The sequence below is a fragment of the Dromaius novaehollandiae genome, chromosome 13 (genome assembly GCF_036370855.1).
Source record: "Dromaius novaehollandiae isolate bDroNov1 chromosome 13, bDroNov1.hap1, whole genome shotgun sequence".
In the NCBI taxonomy this organism is placed as follows: domain Eukaryota; kingdom Metazoa; phylum Chordata; class Aves; order Casuariiformes; family Dromaiidae; genus Dromaius; species Dromaius novaehollandiae.
In genome coordinates, this window is record NC_088110.1 from 4,481,686 (window position 1) to 4,497,300 (window position 15,615).

Consider the following 15,615-nt stretch of genomic DNA (forward strand, 5'->3'; position numbering starts at 1 on the left):
ACATCTTTGCTTCTATCCAGGCTGCAAAAGTTTCCGACTGCCCCAGGCAAGTACTAGTAAGTCTCTGGAGCTTGTTCTGAGAAGACAAAGACTGGAGGCTTACCAGGTTAGCAAGGAAACGAAAGGAGGCTGAGGAGCCCCTAAGGACAGAAAGCAAATACCTGACAAGGAGTTCTTGCTGACGCTGTGGGGTTTTATTGAATGTCAGATCTTAGCGGAAACCGGAGGTTCAAACAGAAAAACCTGCTCTGTTTGAATTGAGCAGGTTAGGAAGTTGCTTGCTGCTTCTCAGAGGGATCTGCTTCAGTCACTGGTGCTGCAGGCACCAGGCTTCCACCGGGCAAGGAGAGGACACCAAAGGGCTAACACGGGACAGAGAAAACAAGCAAATTGGCCTCCAACTTGAAAAAGCCAACTACCTTGCCAGGGTTACCTCCGGGCTGGACTGTACATGCAGGAATGGAAACAGTGGTGAATGCATTTAGTGTCTTTCCTAACAAAGCTGTGTCATTCCCACGGGAGCAGCGTGATGTGCAGAAAGCCTTTTAGAAGACTCTTCTTCACTTCCAGGCCCTGTCATATGCTGTAGGTCAAGGTTATAATGCACAGATGAACCCCAGACCTAACAAAGCTGGTATCTATTGACTGTCCAGTGTTTTGGAACAGTGATTCATATTTGTCTCCCTGGTTACAGAGAAATCAATGACAATCGACTTGGATTAGCACTACACAAGCTTGCCCTGAGGACTTTTCGTTGTTGATGAGTAAACTACCATCTCCACTAGTGAGGTTTTTTGCTTTAACATCCCTGTAGGGCAGAACATAGGGTATTTTCTAAGTAACGATTGTGAAAAAACACTTCCCTTTCCAGTTCTGTACAGGGCAGGCAATTTGCTCATCCCTCTAAGGCGAGAAAGCCAGCTATTTAAAAGACAGTAATCCTAGCCCCCACCTCCAACGTCAGCACAGGCTGCCACCCTCGATAGGGACTCCCCGGGACAGGGAGATTAGGCCACAGTAACACAATACAGGAACGATCAGCACGAATGCTGTGACTTTTACTCTAGTAGTGGGAAGAGCAGCATTGCAGCGACATCAGTCCTACCTCCTGTATTCCCAGAACGCTCTGATGCCCCTTGCTTTTTTTTTCCCCCCTCAACAAACAAACAAACAAAACCACCCTTTGGCCTTTGCTCTCCACTCCATTTGCTTCTGATGCAGGAATTCTAGGCCTGGCCCAAAATGCTGTTTTTAAGAAGGTGAGCACTGATCATTTATCGATTTATTTTCTAGCAAAGGTCAGTTGCCAGGGAGAAACAGCACAATCCTGGAAGCCCACAGCACTCTCATTTCATAAAAGACAACAAATTATTTAAAGTCAGGAAGACAGGCAGGTTACCAAGCAGCCCAGGCAGACAGCAAAGGCCTCTCTCCTCCAACTGAAGTGGGCTGAGATGCTTTTTTAGCTCTCAGCTCCATATGCTGTATGGAAACCAGCCTGGAGGAGCATAAGGGGGGCAAGGGGAGTATCAGTTACTTGCTCATCTCTCCTAGGGAGTATCCGGGACACAAGCTGCCATTGGACCGCATTATCCACACTAAGTTATGTCCAGATAGCATGTAACAACTGCCAGCTTATTAGAGCAATGCTGCCAAAGTCTGAGAGCAAAGCAGAGCTGCTGACACCTTGCCTTGTCCCACAGAGATCTCTGGGGGCCCTACTGCTCATGCGGCCAGCAAAGAGTCAGAAACTCCCCACACTGCACCTCTCTGTCCCTGCAAGTCCTAGAGGCCTTGAGTGTCAGCCTTTCACCGAGCAGATGGAGCATGTGCTTTAAGACTTTGAGCCAGACTCTTATCAAAGGTGCACAGTGAAAGAACAAGTGGCAACAGATATGAGTCACAACAGGAATGTTTCAGTTAGATACTTAGAGACGAAAAAAAAAAAAAAAAACACAACACAACCCACAATTCTCCCCAGTAAAGGTGGTCAAACATCGAACCAGCAGGCCCAAAGAGACAGTGGAATCTTCATCCCAGAAGATTTTCAAAGCTTTCCTGGACAAGACCCTGAGCAATCTGATCTAACCTCAAATTTGACCAAGCTTTAATGGCATCAGACCACAGACCTTCAGATGTCCCCTCCAATCTAAGTGATCCTATGACTTACTAGGCTAGGCCATGATCTGTGACTTTTCCTGACTAGAGAAGACACAAAGTAACAAGATCTAAGGTCTCCTAGGAGATAACACTCTTTGCAAAAAAGCTTTGTTCTGTAAGCATGGTTTAGCCTCACAAAAGAGAAAGGGCACTCTGGTAGGGTCTACAAAAAGGTTCTCCATCCTAAAGGGCAGAGGAAGATGTGTGGAAAGCATGTCCTTAGAGCGTTATGCCCCTAGGGAGAAGAGAGGTGGGATTTAGTGGGCACATCACACCACACCCTGGTATTTGCCAGGAAGCAGACGAAGAACAGTTTGCTAGATCTTCTCTTGGTCAGGGATTCAAAGTCAGAGATAAAAAACAAACATGCTGAGTAAGTCTGAAATCACTTTATTGAAAAATATTTCATACAAGTACAGTCACTGATGAAAATACTTTAGTGAGCTACAACAGCACTGCAGACAAGTATGTCTCCCTGCACAACTTGTAAGGGTCATATGCAAACAGCCACTGTCTCCACACGCACAGCTTTCCAGAGACGTTTGTAGCATCCTGTCATGCCAGTGAGTTTCAGGGCACCAAAGGGAGCAGAGTCTGTCTTTATACTGAAAACCATTAACGATGATTCTTATATTTTCCTGTGAGAGGTATGTAAGGTCCCATAGGTCGGTTGAGAGTGAGGTTTGCACCATGAGGCACGATTCCCACCCACCCCAGCTCATTCAAAACACAAGTTGATTGAAAGCCCCTAACAAAGTGCTTTGTCAATAAAAATCTTGAATTCATAAACAGCATTCTTGAAAAATCATGCTAGATTAGAGATCCATACTACAATATGCAACATACTGCTTTTTCCTGCAATACTCCACGCAGCAGAAGTCCCACACAATACACGGGCAGAATTTCAAGACAAGCCAGTCGCTCCCTTTAATTCTGCTGTCTTTAGAGCAGCTGCTGAGAATGTAGCCACCACAGTTTTAGGAGTCAGAAAACAAATTGCTGTAAGATAGCACACTGGATGTTTGTAAGTCAATACCATCACTCTGAAGACTCTTCAGAAGGAGAAAACAAACCATCACATGTATCTCTTGAAAAAAACCCTACATATAACATGTTGCTGATGTCATCAGTAAGAAAATACAGCTTAGAATGTGCTTCAATGCCAGTTTTTATTCACGGAGTACCACTTCATGTGCCAAAAATTTACCTGCAGCATCTTTCAGTGAATTCTTGTCTAATAAGAACATACAGCTGAGCCACAGGAGCAAATACAACTACACTGGCTTACTTTGTTTCATCCAAAAACACTGGACAATATAAGACACTGACAGGCACAGGGTTGCCAGCTTGCTGTCTGGAAGTAATTAACAACGCTTGTTCCCCAATTCTACTTTTAGTAGCCTGGAAGGTGTTACATAGAAGAGCAATCACTGTCTTGCTCCCCACTTTTGCAGCACAGGATTCAAGGCCCCTGCTGCCTTCATGCACAGCCATGCAGGAAGAGTTGAATCCCCTAGAGTTCACGGTATCACCATGTGTGAAGCCTGTTCTGTGCGTGTGGTGACTTAATCTTCCCAAATAACTCAGCAAGAACTTAGTAACTTTCTGCATAACCTTTGGTGAATACCAGGAGTGGGGGCTTCACATTTGAGGGTGTACATATCAGAGACTTGCTTCTTTAATAAAACAGCAGTTACCCACTTAGACACTGTAAGCGTGGAGGGGCTTTTTTCATTAGGGTGGATTTTTATTTGCTTTCTTTAACAGAGAGCTGGCAACGGCCAGAGCCCCTCCCTGCACAAAGCGTACAAAGTTGTCCCCAGCTAAGGGTCCTAGAGCATAAAGCCCTTTCTCCTGAGTGCATTCATAGGTGAATGGGTCAACATCTATGGGATTCCTCTTGGGATTGACTGGTTGATTGCAGTCCATTGCCAAGTCAATGCCATTATTTGGCAGAAAGGAAAGGTTGGGGTTTGAACCAGTGAGAACAAGAGCCATGGAAACTTTATAAATCTTCTGGTAGCCATTCTTGTCTTGAAGGATACATTTCTTGTCCTTGCCAAAGGATAGCACATGATGTTCAGGAAGGCTAACATAACACTCATAGAGCCCAGAACAAGCAGCTGACTGTTCTTTCATCATCTGATGGACTTTGTGGTATTCAGGGTACATCACTTTTGGGAGCTGGTTAAAGATAAGAGCTGGATCATTGACTGTTCTCCGAAAAACATGGATTACTGGAATGCTGCAGTGGTGAGCAAAAAGAATCGCATCAGCAGCTGTCAGACCAGCACCCACAATCAAGACTGGATCTGACATGATGCCAATGCTGTTGTCCTTCACTGCTTCCTCTAGGGCAGAGAGCTGGTGATGGACATAAGAAAGATTCTCTCCCTTGACCCCAAGCCAAGTGGGACTATCATATGTTCCTGTAGCTAAGACCACATTCTCTGCTTCGATGGAGAAGGGTTCCTGATCACCTTTCACAGTTCTGAAAAATCCATCTACCTTAAAGACCTCCATACTTTCCTCAGTGAAGTTCCAGAGCGAGCCACTTTTCTCCTGCAGATCTTTCTGTGCATGGTTGGAGATGCTCTGTGCATTCACTTTCCTCACAGAGGTCACAACAGTCCCACATCTAAAGTTCTTCTGCAGCCCTTTCTTCATCACGTAATGTTGGTAATATTGAGCAATGTCTTCTGCTGTGGCTCTATTGTTTCTAAGGCCTCTGTAATACATTACAAACAAAGGCCAAGCAGCAGTTAAGTAAGAGCTTAGAATTTCTCCCTCTTCCACTGAGTGTATCCTAGAGTGTATCCTAGAGCCTTCTATCCTGGCACTAACAGAGGAGATTTCTCATCTAGTTTTCTTGTCTTCAGCAAATTTATTCTTGGTCTACAGAGGTAACAGTCAGGTTCATAGGTTTTTGCACAGAGACAACTTGTCTAACATGAATCCCTTCCCTAGGAACATGGTAACTCATTTATACCTTCCTCTTTCATGTCTCACTTCTGTTTTTATCTCCTGGACTTTTTCAGATTTCAAGCATCTAACATCTCTCAAGCACCTGAGAGATTCCACAGTACCTTTGATGATTATACTTGTCATTGTGGACAGCAGCAATGGACACACAGACTATCATGTCTTCTCCAAGCATTTTCAGAACTGAGCCATCCCCAGCAAGTGCTTGAGAACTAGCTGCGCTGCAACTCCAGCTTTATCTAGAATCACTGCATGCAGAACGGATTTTTGCTGGGGGTCCCTTCCTCCCACTAGAACCATAACAGCTGCATCAAAGGAGTACACTCCACTCCAGGTTCCCAAATAACCTTTAGATGTTTGCAAATAAACAATCACACCATAGATATCTCACCTTCTCTTTTGCCTCAGCCACTCTTTGAACTGGAGATCTGGGAGTCCCATCCATTCCCCTCTGCTCAGGGTAATCATAGACCCTTCAATAGACTGGAACAAGAAACACAGCTACATTAAATAACTGAAAGCCATTTAAGAGTAAGAAAAATGAAATGCTATTTTGTCATGTTCCAATACATCCTGTATCATGAAGTCAGTGATTTCATTTGATCCACTGGCGTGGATGATATCAAAAGGAAAAAAGGAGTATTTTCATACTTATGGAAATATTAGTGTGTCTCATGTTCCCCCTCCTCCTCTTTTTTTGAGCATCCTTCAGCTCTCTGGTTAGGACACTTTGGCTGTCTTTCAATATGCAGACCTAGTTAGGCTTCAATTCACATACATGCCAGGCACCTCCGGGAGGGTTTCTGCCAAGGACCAAGTGCGGGATGGCTCTGTTAGTCTCATGCCACCAAGTGAGGACAGATTCTGCTGTTCCACCAAAGTCTGTGTCTGGACGAAGAAGAGTATCAAACAGAAGAGCCACTGGGCTGTGGGATCGTCCCTCCAAGCCTTCAGATAGATACTCCAAATCCTAAAAGGAGACAGCAGATGCTCAAAACCTGTGTCATACCATGGAGACTACTTGAAACTGCTCTACTTCCAACTAGGGCGTCTGGTGTTTCGTGAAATTCATCTGTTGGCACATAGCCCCTCTACTGCTTAAGAATTACCTCAAGGATCTCAGCAGCAATGCTGGTACTTCATACTTGTTTAAAGCTTGCTCTGACCATGCACTTTGAAAATCCAAAAGAGGTTATCATTTATAAAATAGCCCTGGGATATTTCACTATGAGGTCATAACGAAGGCTTTTTTCCTGCTAAAAAAAGCTTTTTTTTTTTTTTTTTCAAAAAACCACAAACCTGGTCCAAAATGGAGATATCTGGTGCCTCTTCCAGTTTCCTCTGCAGAATGGAATGAGGATGAAGAGAATCTCTTTTGAAGTAAGGGACATAGCCTGACAGCAGATAGGACAGACAGATTCCTGAAGGTCCATTCCCTAAACAGACAGATGAAAAAGAAGATTTTATACTCCTACAGATGGAGCAACCCTTGGAGAAGTATTTTGAATAACCAGACCAATTCAAAGGATAAGACACCACTGCAGATACAGGAGACTTTCTATTGCCCACTGACTTGTTGGATGGAGTTGGGGAAGGAATTTTATTCTCATGTTTCCCCTCCTACTCCTCATTTGTGTCTATCTGCATTGTAAGCTCCTCAGAATTTGCTGAAAAGACATTGGCTTAAACAAGGCAGAGGTTAACCTCACCTGAAGCTGAAGTCACTAGCCTGATGATTAATTACAGAATTGTTCACTAACTTCTTGCTTTTGGCTCTGAAGACAGTTCTCCTTCTCCCCATCTGTCTCATTGGTACTGTTTCTCTCCTTTTATTTGCTGGGAGGAGACAGCTGCAGTCAGTTTAAAAGTTTCAAAACTGGTAACATGCTGACTGGGGGCCTCAGCTCTGCTGGACACATGTCACACCTGTGCAGGGTAGTTCATCAGGTATGGGATGCAGAGCTAATCCAGAGACCAAAGACAACAGGGAACACCTCTGCTCTGTATACTTTCAGTAAGAAAAACCATATAATGAGGGCTTTCTAGCAATACTAGCTTTGGCTGGTGGCTCTGGAGGACCTTGGAACCAGCCCTACAGTGGTTTGCAAGCAGAAAGTTACAAAAAGAAGTCTCTCTGCCACGCCAAGACAGCACTTTGAACAAATTGCTGGATGGCTAAACTTGTCCAGTTGACCACCCAACAGCCAGCCGGAAGACTTTTTATCTGTGACTCCAAAGTGCAGTGAGAGTAGCCTGTGGAAAATTTTCACATGGCTGCTCTCCAGAATGTTTAATATTTTACAGCATCTGCATAACTAGCTGTCAGCCTCTCTGGTCCAGAGTTTGGCTGCTCACTAATACGTGACTAACCACAATTACATAATGCAGTGACGATGCAGGGCAGGAGAGCCGAAGTGACAGAGCAGCCGTGTTGACACAGTGCCCGTGCTGCGTGCCACAGCCACTGGAGCAAAGGCCACTTCTCGGGCATAGCTAGAGAGAGGTTTGGGCTGGAAAACTCACAGTGAGCTGAGCTATGCTAAGGGCAGCTACCCTCCGCAGCTGGAGCCAAAATCAGCTTGACTCTGGTTGAGGACAGGTGGCTGCTGGTCAGTGCTTGGAATATGCCACTCGCAGGAAAGTGACCATCCAAAACTGAGCAGCAGTGGAAATTAAAAGCAAACTGCATTGCAGCTATGGTAGAATATAATATGGCCTCAGCTTGCTCCTTTGCTTCAGGATGTACAAGGAAGTCTGAGTTAAATTCACAACACTCCACAAGGCATACAGAGGATTTACCCTCCAAGCCACAGCTAAGGTCTCCCAAAATCAGGCCTGGGGAAGCAGCTGGAACCTGCCAGACATGTCCAGGTGCAATGAAACTACCGAGCTGCTTCAGCTCTCAACAGCCTACCCACAGCACACATCTTCACACTGGTGCTCCAGAGGCTTTAGTGACATCTCCACACTGGGTCCCCATAGAGGCACACCTGGGATCTACCAAAATATCCTCTCTGCCTGCCGCAAAAGGCTTCCACAACTAGGCAGCAGAAAGTCACCCTCAGAATTCAACCTGCAGGTAGTAGTGTCCCTGTGAAACTTGCTGTCGGCAAGGACTAAATGTGATTTATGTGCTGCACAAACTTTGGCCTAGCTCGAGGGCTACCAACGACCTGACAGATAAGGCGGGAAGCAGCTCTACAAGGCAGTTAAGCACCTGCTCAGAAGGAAAGAGTGAAACGCCCATGCTCCCGCACAGCTTGTCATCAGTCGCAGAGGGGAAGGCACTCACATCACCACTCATTCTTGCTCCAGGAGTCACCTTACATTACAAAGCTCCTCTCTCACAAGGGACGTGGGACAGTTAATGCATTAATTTCTAAAGTGGTGAAAAATAAAAAGCCACAGCTTTTTACCAAAGCTATTAATTTCTGTATAAAAGCAGTGTAGCTGCTTTGCACATGCCAAGAGATTTCTAAAGTATTTAAAGGATCTATAAAAAATTCCCAGGAACTTCAACAGCGTCTGGATCACTTCCCAAACCACACATGATGAAGGAAAAAGATCACACGCAATTCAAGCACTAAGAAAGTTAATCAACTTGTTTAGTGATTTTCTCAGTGAAATGGTTTCAAACCATTTTAAGCACCCAACAGGGGGAAAAAAAAAGGCCCAGCTGACCTGATGTCTGAAAGGTTACCATTTTTGTTAGTGAAAAGCAGGCATGTATTTTAGTTTGTTAAACAGCTCGTTCCCTGCTTGCCACCACTCCCTTTGTATCAGCACTACAGAAAGTCTGGCTATCAGGGAAAGGGGGCAGGAACAATGACCACGACAATTCTGGTCTTAAGAAGACATGGAACAAAAAAGACAGCAAGTCCAAAGCAAAAACATCATTAGAGAACACAACTATGCTGGTAAAAGAAAACTTACCTATAATCACTACAGGAAGTGGCTTAAATCCACTCCTGTTTTGGTGTTTGTTCAATACTGAATACATCTTCCTGTCTGAAAGCATTTAGGTCCTGGAGTCTACCTGTCAAAACAAAGAAATTTTAAACTATTGGCTTTTCTGACAAAAACCATGACTTGCTATAGCCCACAGTACAGGGCTGATCCAGAGTACTATCCTTGTATTGCACACAACTTTACACTTGCACAGGCCCACTACTTTTTTTTTTTTTTCTTAGAGCTGAAGGTTGATTCCCTGATTATATCACAAAAAAAAGGAAAGGACCCTTATCTTTCTCCTCCACACATGAATTTCAGTCCACCCAGAACAGCTGGCAACTTCAGTAACCATGAACCCTCTGACTATAACAACTGAAATGGTGCAACTTGTTAATGAAAGCTTCACTTTCGCTCATACTGAGTAGAACAATGTTGTTATGTAATTACCATGAATTCTTGTATGAATGGAGGTCTTGCAAACACCCCTTCCTGAATACTTCATAGTTTTTAAAGCAACCTGTGCATTCACTAAGAAGTAGAGCAAGCATCACCTAAAACTTCTGCCCAAAGGATGGAAATGTTTCGATTGTATTTTCAAATACATGCCATTGCATTGCTACAGGTTTTTGAGAAAGGAAGGGCTACTTCACTTCCTGAACCGAGGAATGCCTTCTTTGCTTTCCAGAAAATATAGAATTTTGAGTTTGAACTAGTACATGACAACAAATCTTTATTAAAAAAGTAACAAAAATATAATCTTGGAGACTAAGCTGTCATTGGGAGAGTGGAATCTACACACCTCAGATTTTGTTGTGCACATACCCTAATTCACTGAACAGTGATCAAAGTTTCTTGCCCTTCCTGCAGGCACCACAGTACCTTAAATAAGTATTTTATTTTTCCAGGGAATTCAACTACACCATCATGGCTGCTAATCCAGAGAAGTCAGTGTTACTTTTATCACAGTAAAAGCTATTTTTTCAAAATTCAACATAAACTTCAAGTTATTTTACACAAAATAGTCTTTTCTGAAAGCATTATATTTGCCTTGAAAAACCAAGTCCAAAGCCACTGAATGGCATTACTCTGTTCAGCAGGGGATGCTCTCCACGTCCTTCCAAAGTGCAGAAAGATCCTAGGCGAGCACACTGCGCACTCACAGGTTGGGCACATCACTGCCTTTGACACAAACATTGCAGCAAATTCCATCCTGCGAGTGCAAAGCTCCCCTTAAAACCTGACTTTTACAACACCAACAGCTACAGTAACACAGTAAGGCACTGGTGATTGAATGAACAGCCAGAAAACCGCAGCTGAGTTTAGGATTTGCAGAGTTCCAGGCTTCAGAAGGAGCCGTGTGAGTGGGTTTGCCTGCAAGGACGTGGCTATGCTTGTATGCCCTGCGATACGGCCATCTCCAGCTACCATCTCCAGTGGCAGCTACTCTAAGAGGCTTGGATTCACCCAAGTAGAGAGACACAGCCTAAGGCCTCCATGTGGCACTCAAAACGAGCAGCTTTGTCTGAAGTTTGTACCACAGTTTAACAGCTACTGGTCACTTATTACCACTTAACTAAGCATTAGACTAAGATATTCTCTCATGTCTTGTCTGAGATGGCAAGAACCACATAGAAAACATGGGTTAAGAAACAGTCATGCTTTCTAATTTAAGCCGTTTTAGGCATCTAGCTTTAAAGAGAGCAGGATCCTGAGGAACTACGCAGGAACTGTTGCTTCACAGCTTAGCTGTGACCCAGAGGACCAAAGGCAGATGCATATGTGAATAATTCCTCATGTGATGTCCACACTGAGGCACCCATCTGCCCCCTGAGTTGTATTTAACCCAACCACTGTAGCCGCCCACGTATTTCCTCAGCCTGTTGGGTAGATTCTGCCACACGAACCAAACCCCACACTACCGTTGATGGGTTGCTGTGTAAGTTTATCCCCAAATAATTTTCTACCACAAAGGTCCACGAGTGCAATTGGAAGAGTTCAGCACTAGCAACTGGGATGGCCTGAGAGACCAGAGAAACAGCACACCAGTCTGGTCAGGAAGATACTTGCTCGAACCAGCCTAAATCGCAACACACATCTGAAGGTTAGCAGAGGTTTCTTCTCCATGGTAACAAACCATTCCCTCCTCCACAGCTGTACTACACAACAAGCCAAGTTCTTAATGTTTCCTAACACAGAGTGCACACCTTTTATCTCTGTGAAAATACTGGGAGTCTGAAAATGTGAAGCAAGATCCCTGGAAGGGAGCAGTGCAGGTTTCTGCTCTGTAGTCGTCTGCAGCAGCATGCACAGAAAGACCATATGCGCTGTGCAGACAGCGGTAACCCAGCAACGTTCGTGGGATTTTGCTGGGAGGAAGGACTGCTGAACCAACCCAGTATGGCACATGGCAACCATTCCAGGGGAGCAGCAAAGCCAGCATATAAATACTGATGAGCCTGCAAGTCCATTTGCAAGACTTGGGCACAAACTCACACTGTCCTATGCCAGAGTTTCTACAGGGGAAACAGACGGGGACAAAAATAGGTGCAAGACGGTAAGTCCGCCTTGCAGTCCTGTCTGTTTCAAAGCGAGCTTGCCTTGGCTCACAGCCATTCCACTGTCACCCAACCCACCGTGAGCAGTGCAAAGCAGCAGCCTCCGTGATAACTCTCTCCTCATTTCACTCTGCACCTCCATTCAGTATCTTTTGATATGTGAAAAAGGAGCTTTTGCTGGAATTAAGCCAAACCTTGAAGGCTAGAGGAGTACAATTGCTGATTTGGCAAACATTCCTCAATTAATATACATACATGACCATTTTTAGCTGTAGTTTTGTCCAAGATCCAGGTTCACAAAACCCCATTAGGCCCATTTTAGTGCTACACACTTCGTTCCCCGAAGTTTTGACGCTGGACAATTCTATCAACACAAAACTATCAAAGCAGTCTCTGTTCATCCCAGCATGTCTCTACATACAAAAGAAGTCCCTTCCACATCCTAGACTTGCCATCTTTATGGTTGACAGTTAATAATTTATATATATATATATACACACACACACACACACACACACACATATACATATAAGCAGAAAATGAATCAGATGCTGAACCTGGTTAGAGCTGTTCCCAACCTGTAGGCTAGGTGTGTGACTTGCAGTGGGCAAAGCTGTGCTCAGAGCATCAAGGCAGTCGAATTTTCAGGCCAAATGTTCACTTTTCCTGCCATGAGAAGTGAAAGTGGGGGTTTTTTTTGCTTGTTGCTTGTTTTGATTTTTGACAGTCTCAGAACTGAGACACACATACCTCAATAGCCCACACAGCTAATCCACTGTAGCAGATGAATCCCTGTTCTTGCAGAGGCTCCTGGAAAGCACACAGGACACCAACGTTCACTTCAACTCTATACAGAGCTATTTAACTAAGCAAGAAAAAGAAAAGCCTGAGGTAACAAGAAACACAAGGCTGTCCTTCTCACTTTCCCTTTGGGGAAAGCAGGCTGCCAGGCACTTGCATCTAGCCAGTTCAGTGACCCTGACCACTGGTTTGGCTCCTGCTTTAAATGGGGGTCTCTTTCCTCCTCTTCATTTGGGAAGATGCTGCAAGTTCCAGAATTCATCTCCTTGCTGCTTCCAAAGCATTTCACTGCCAACGGAACGTTACATAATTGTTCTGGCTCAAGAAAAAAGCCAGCTTATCATCCTGGGCCAAATTCTGCATACCTCCCAGACACAGCCTCACGCCTAGAGGGCCCGTAACTCACGTAAAGCAGGTCAGCGTGGCCCCTAGCAGTTCCAGGCTGCACAACTGAAACAAGTTTTAAGTGAGCGAAAGAAAAAGGTAAAGATGTGTTAGCAAGACAACAATATTAGAATAACTTTAGTAAGAGAAAGGTCAAGTTACATCAGCCACATGCAAATAGCTCTCCCTATAACATCAATGGGACTTCTGCTCAAGTACGGACTGCGAAGCGAGCCCTGTACAGCACGTGGAGAGAGTTCAAACGAGCAGTGCAGTGAGTATATAAGGAATAGAGGAGTCTGAAAGTGCTTCTGTGACACCCAGGGCTAAACACGAACAATAACAGAAATGCAACAGCTTCCTTCCGCTTCATTTCTTCATCCCCCTCATTCATTTCAGAAGCAGCTATTTAAGAGGCTATTTAGTTCAATTCATTCGGACTTCAAGAAACAGATGTCCCATCAGCTTTCACACTTTCCTACAAGTCTAAGGAGTTTTTTTCCCACCTGCACAGTCTTACATGTGAGTCCAGTTACCCCACAGACAAAGTACATGGAAGCAATTCAACTCTGTGATACATACAGATACGGTGTTCCATAAACCTTCCTGTGATCTTTCAGAAAGCAACATGTTCCAGTATGCCACACAAATAGAGCTCTCTACATATACTTACAGTCGCCTTACCTTTTTAGCAGCAGATCTGACGAGAAGAAACAAGATCTTTATGAAAATGCCTGTACAGTCAGGAAAAACGGCCAAACTACAAGCCTTGAATCCTGTCTCTGCTCTAAGACAGCTGTTTAAATATAGTAGGCTACCAGCTCTAAGTGGAGAGAGGTGGAGCTGAAATGAGTGTAGGTGGAGCTAGAAAAGTACTTATAAGCATGAGTCAGCAGGAAGATTTTATTTCCCAGCTTGTGAATGAATGATGTAGAGTAACTTTCCTTAGCGATGTTCAGCTGACTACAGGACTAGGGCAAAAGCAGGCTTACAGGACGCGTGCGTGGCAGAAGTCCAGCACTGAACTAATCTGTTCTTTTCCACTTGTTGCCTTCAGAGCAAATTAAACCAAAGACTTCACAAAACACAATGCTTCCTGCAGTAAAAGTGTATTTTTCCTCTGTATTTAAAAGGTAAGCTGCTACAGTGATAACTGCAGATATGAATAAAAGTGAAAGGATAGCATGGTATACTTGCTTTAAAACTGATAATCTTTTTGGCCACAAATGGAAAGAAAATTCATGACTGCTTTACCTTCTTTGGACAGTATTTTGACTTTTAGTTTCACCTCATCATTAAAAAACAGCTAATACACATGGGGACAGCACACAAGACATGCATGACACTGCCAGAGCAGGGTTGTCTTCTCCTCTCCTGTCTGCCAAGATCCTCAGGCACAGATTGCTACATAGGGAAACTGAAGTCACACAGAGTCACCAGGCATTGCTGCACTGTCATGCAAATCAAATTCAAGAAGATTAAACAGCACAGTATGCAAAATCCTTGCTCCCTCAATCCCTTCCAGTTTCCAGTTCTCAGGTATTTATTGATATAGTACATTTCATATACCACGCTTAATCTAATATGTTATTAGTTGTAATATCCTGCACACAAAGTTAGCCTCATCATCATCGTCTTTTGGGAAACCAATGCTATTCACCGACAATCTTCAGTCTTCCATAGCACTGTTTGTCTTCGGTTTGTGTTCAATTCCACAGGAAAAATCGGCAGCCAGGTGCAACAAGACCAGGATTAGAAGTCTCTAACTAGACACATAGGAGACCTTGCTATAAAATCTGATGAAGTAAAATCCAGATCCAAACAACAACTCTGAAAGCAAAACAGAATTGTTTAAGCTCCTCTGAGTCAAAGAAAACAAGTTTAGAGTCTAGATCTTATCTGGAGGCTCCCCAAGTGTCAGTGGTTCTTAAAAATCAAGAGTCAGATTGCATTTAGCTTGCGCTACATAGTATTAAGACTGGAGTTCTTTGCAGGCATATTCAAAACATTGAGCTTATGTATGTTAATTAAGTAAATACATATGGGAGTTGTTTATTCAGCATATAAGAGCATCTTCTGCTCTTGGTCTTCCTACCATAACCTCTTATATATGGAAATCTAACATGAATTTTTTTTTGCTGTAATCATGGGATATTTGCCTTAATTCCAAGAAATTTGTCCTTATATAGCATAGTTACAGTGGGTCTGAAAATACAGCATTCAGCTGTATTTATTTTTCTTCAGTGAGATAAAGTCTGGCAAACCTATTGCATATAAGTTAAATGAATGTGACTTTCACAAGTAAAACTTACTACAGCATAATAGGATTGTCATTCAAGGGATTTTATTCAATGCAATGGAATAGTCCATTTATACAATCTCCATCAAGTCTGCTAAAATTAAAGTGCTCTTAAATGTAATGTTTCCAGCTGAAGAATGCAGTTCAGTTTAAGCAGTAAGTGCTGCATATCTTTATCTCTGAGGCCATTTATTTTGAAAGTAAGATCTCCAGGGAGTCAGGAGGACTGCTGATACTCAGTTAAGATGCATACTTTCAACAATCTGATATCAAAGATGAAAACAGCCTGTGAGAAGGAATCATGTGCTCTCAAGACCAACATCAAAGTAGCATACTACATAATCTATTTTAATTCCACAAGAATCAGATGTTCTAATAAATACAAAGCCATTGTTTAACTTAAAGCTTCAGCTAGCAGTGATCCCTCTGGAAATTTGACTCAGTAAATATATATGTCAGACTGAGTATTTTTTTAGGTCTCTT

At 43.6% G+C, this 15,615-nt stretch overlaps 1 protein-coding gene across 8 annotated transcripts; it reads right to left on the reverse strand.

Annotated features, from left to right (window-relative positions):
- Positions 1–2,534: 2,534 nt before the first annotated feature.
- OSGIN1 (oxidative stress induced growth inhibitor 1) lies at positions 2,535–13,672 on the reverse strand. 8 transcript variants are annotated; one of them, XM_064519483.1, is made up of 8 exons: positions 13,518–13,672; positions 12,399–12,458; positions 12,227–12,314; positions 9,076–9,174; positions 6,442–6,578; positions 5,921–6,112; positions 5,534–5,625; positions 2,535–4,888 (listed from the first exon to the last, which is right to left on the reverse strand). In XM_064519483.1, the coding sequence occupies exons 4-8, from the start codon at positions 9,158–9,160 to the stop codon at positions 3,895–3,897; spliced, it is 1,500 nt and encodes a 499-aa protein (XP_064375553.1). In that variant the 5' UTR covers positions 9,161–9,174; positions 12,227–12,314; positions 12,399–12,458; positions 13,518–13,672; the 3' UTR covers positions 2,535–3,894. The 8 variants fall into 8 exon arrangements, with proteins under 8 accessions (XP_064375553.1, XP_025957887.1, XP_064375552.1 ...); XM_026102102.2 differs by having other exon boundaries at positions 9,076–9,178; XM_064519482.1 differs by having other exon boundaries at positions 12,206–12,314.
- Between the last annotated feature and the right edge of the window lie 1,943 nt (positions 13,673–15,615).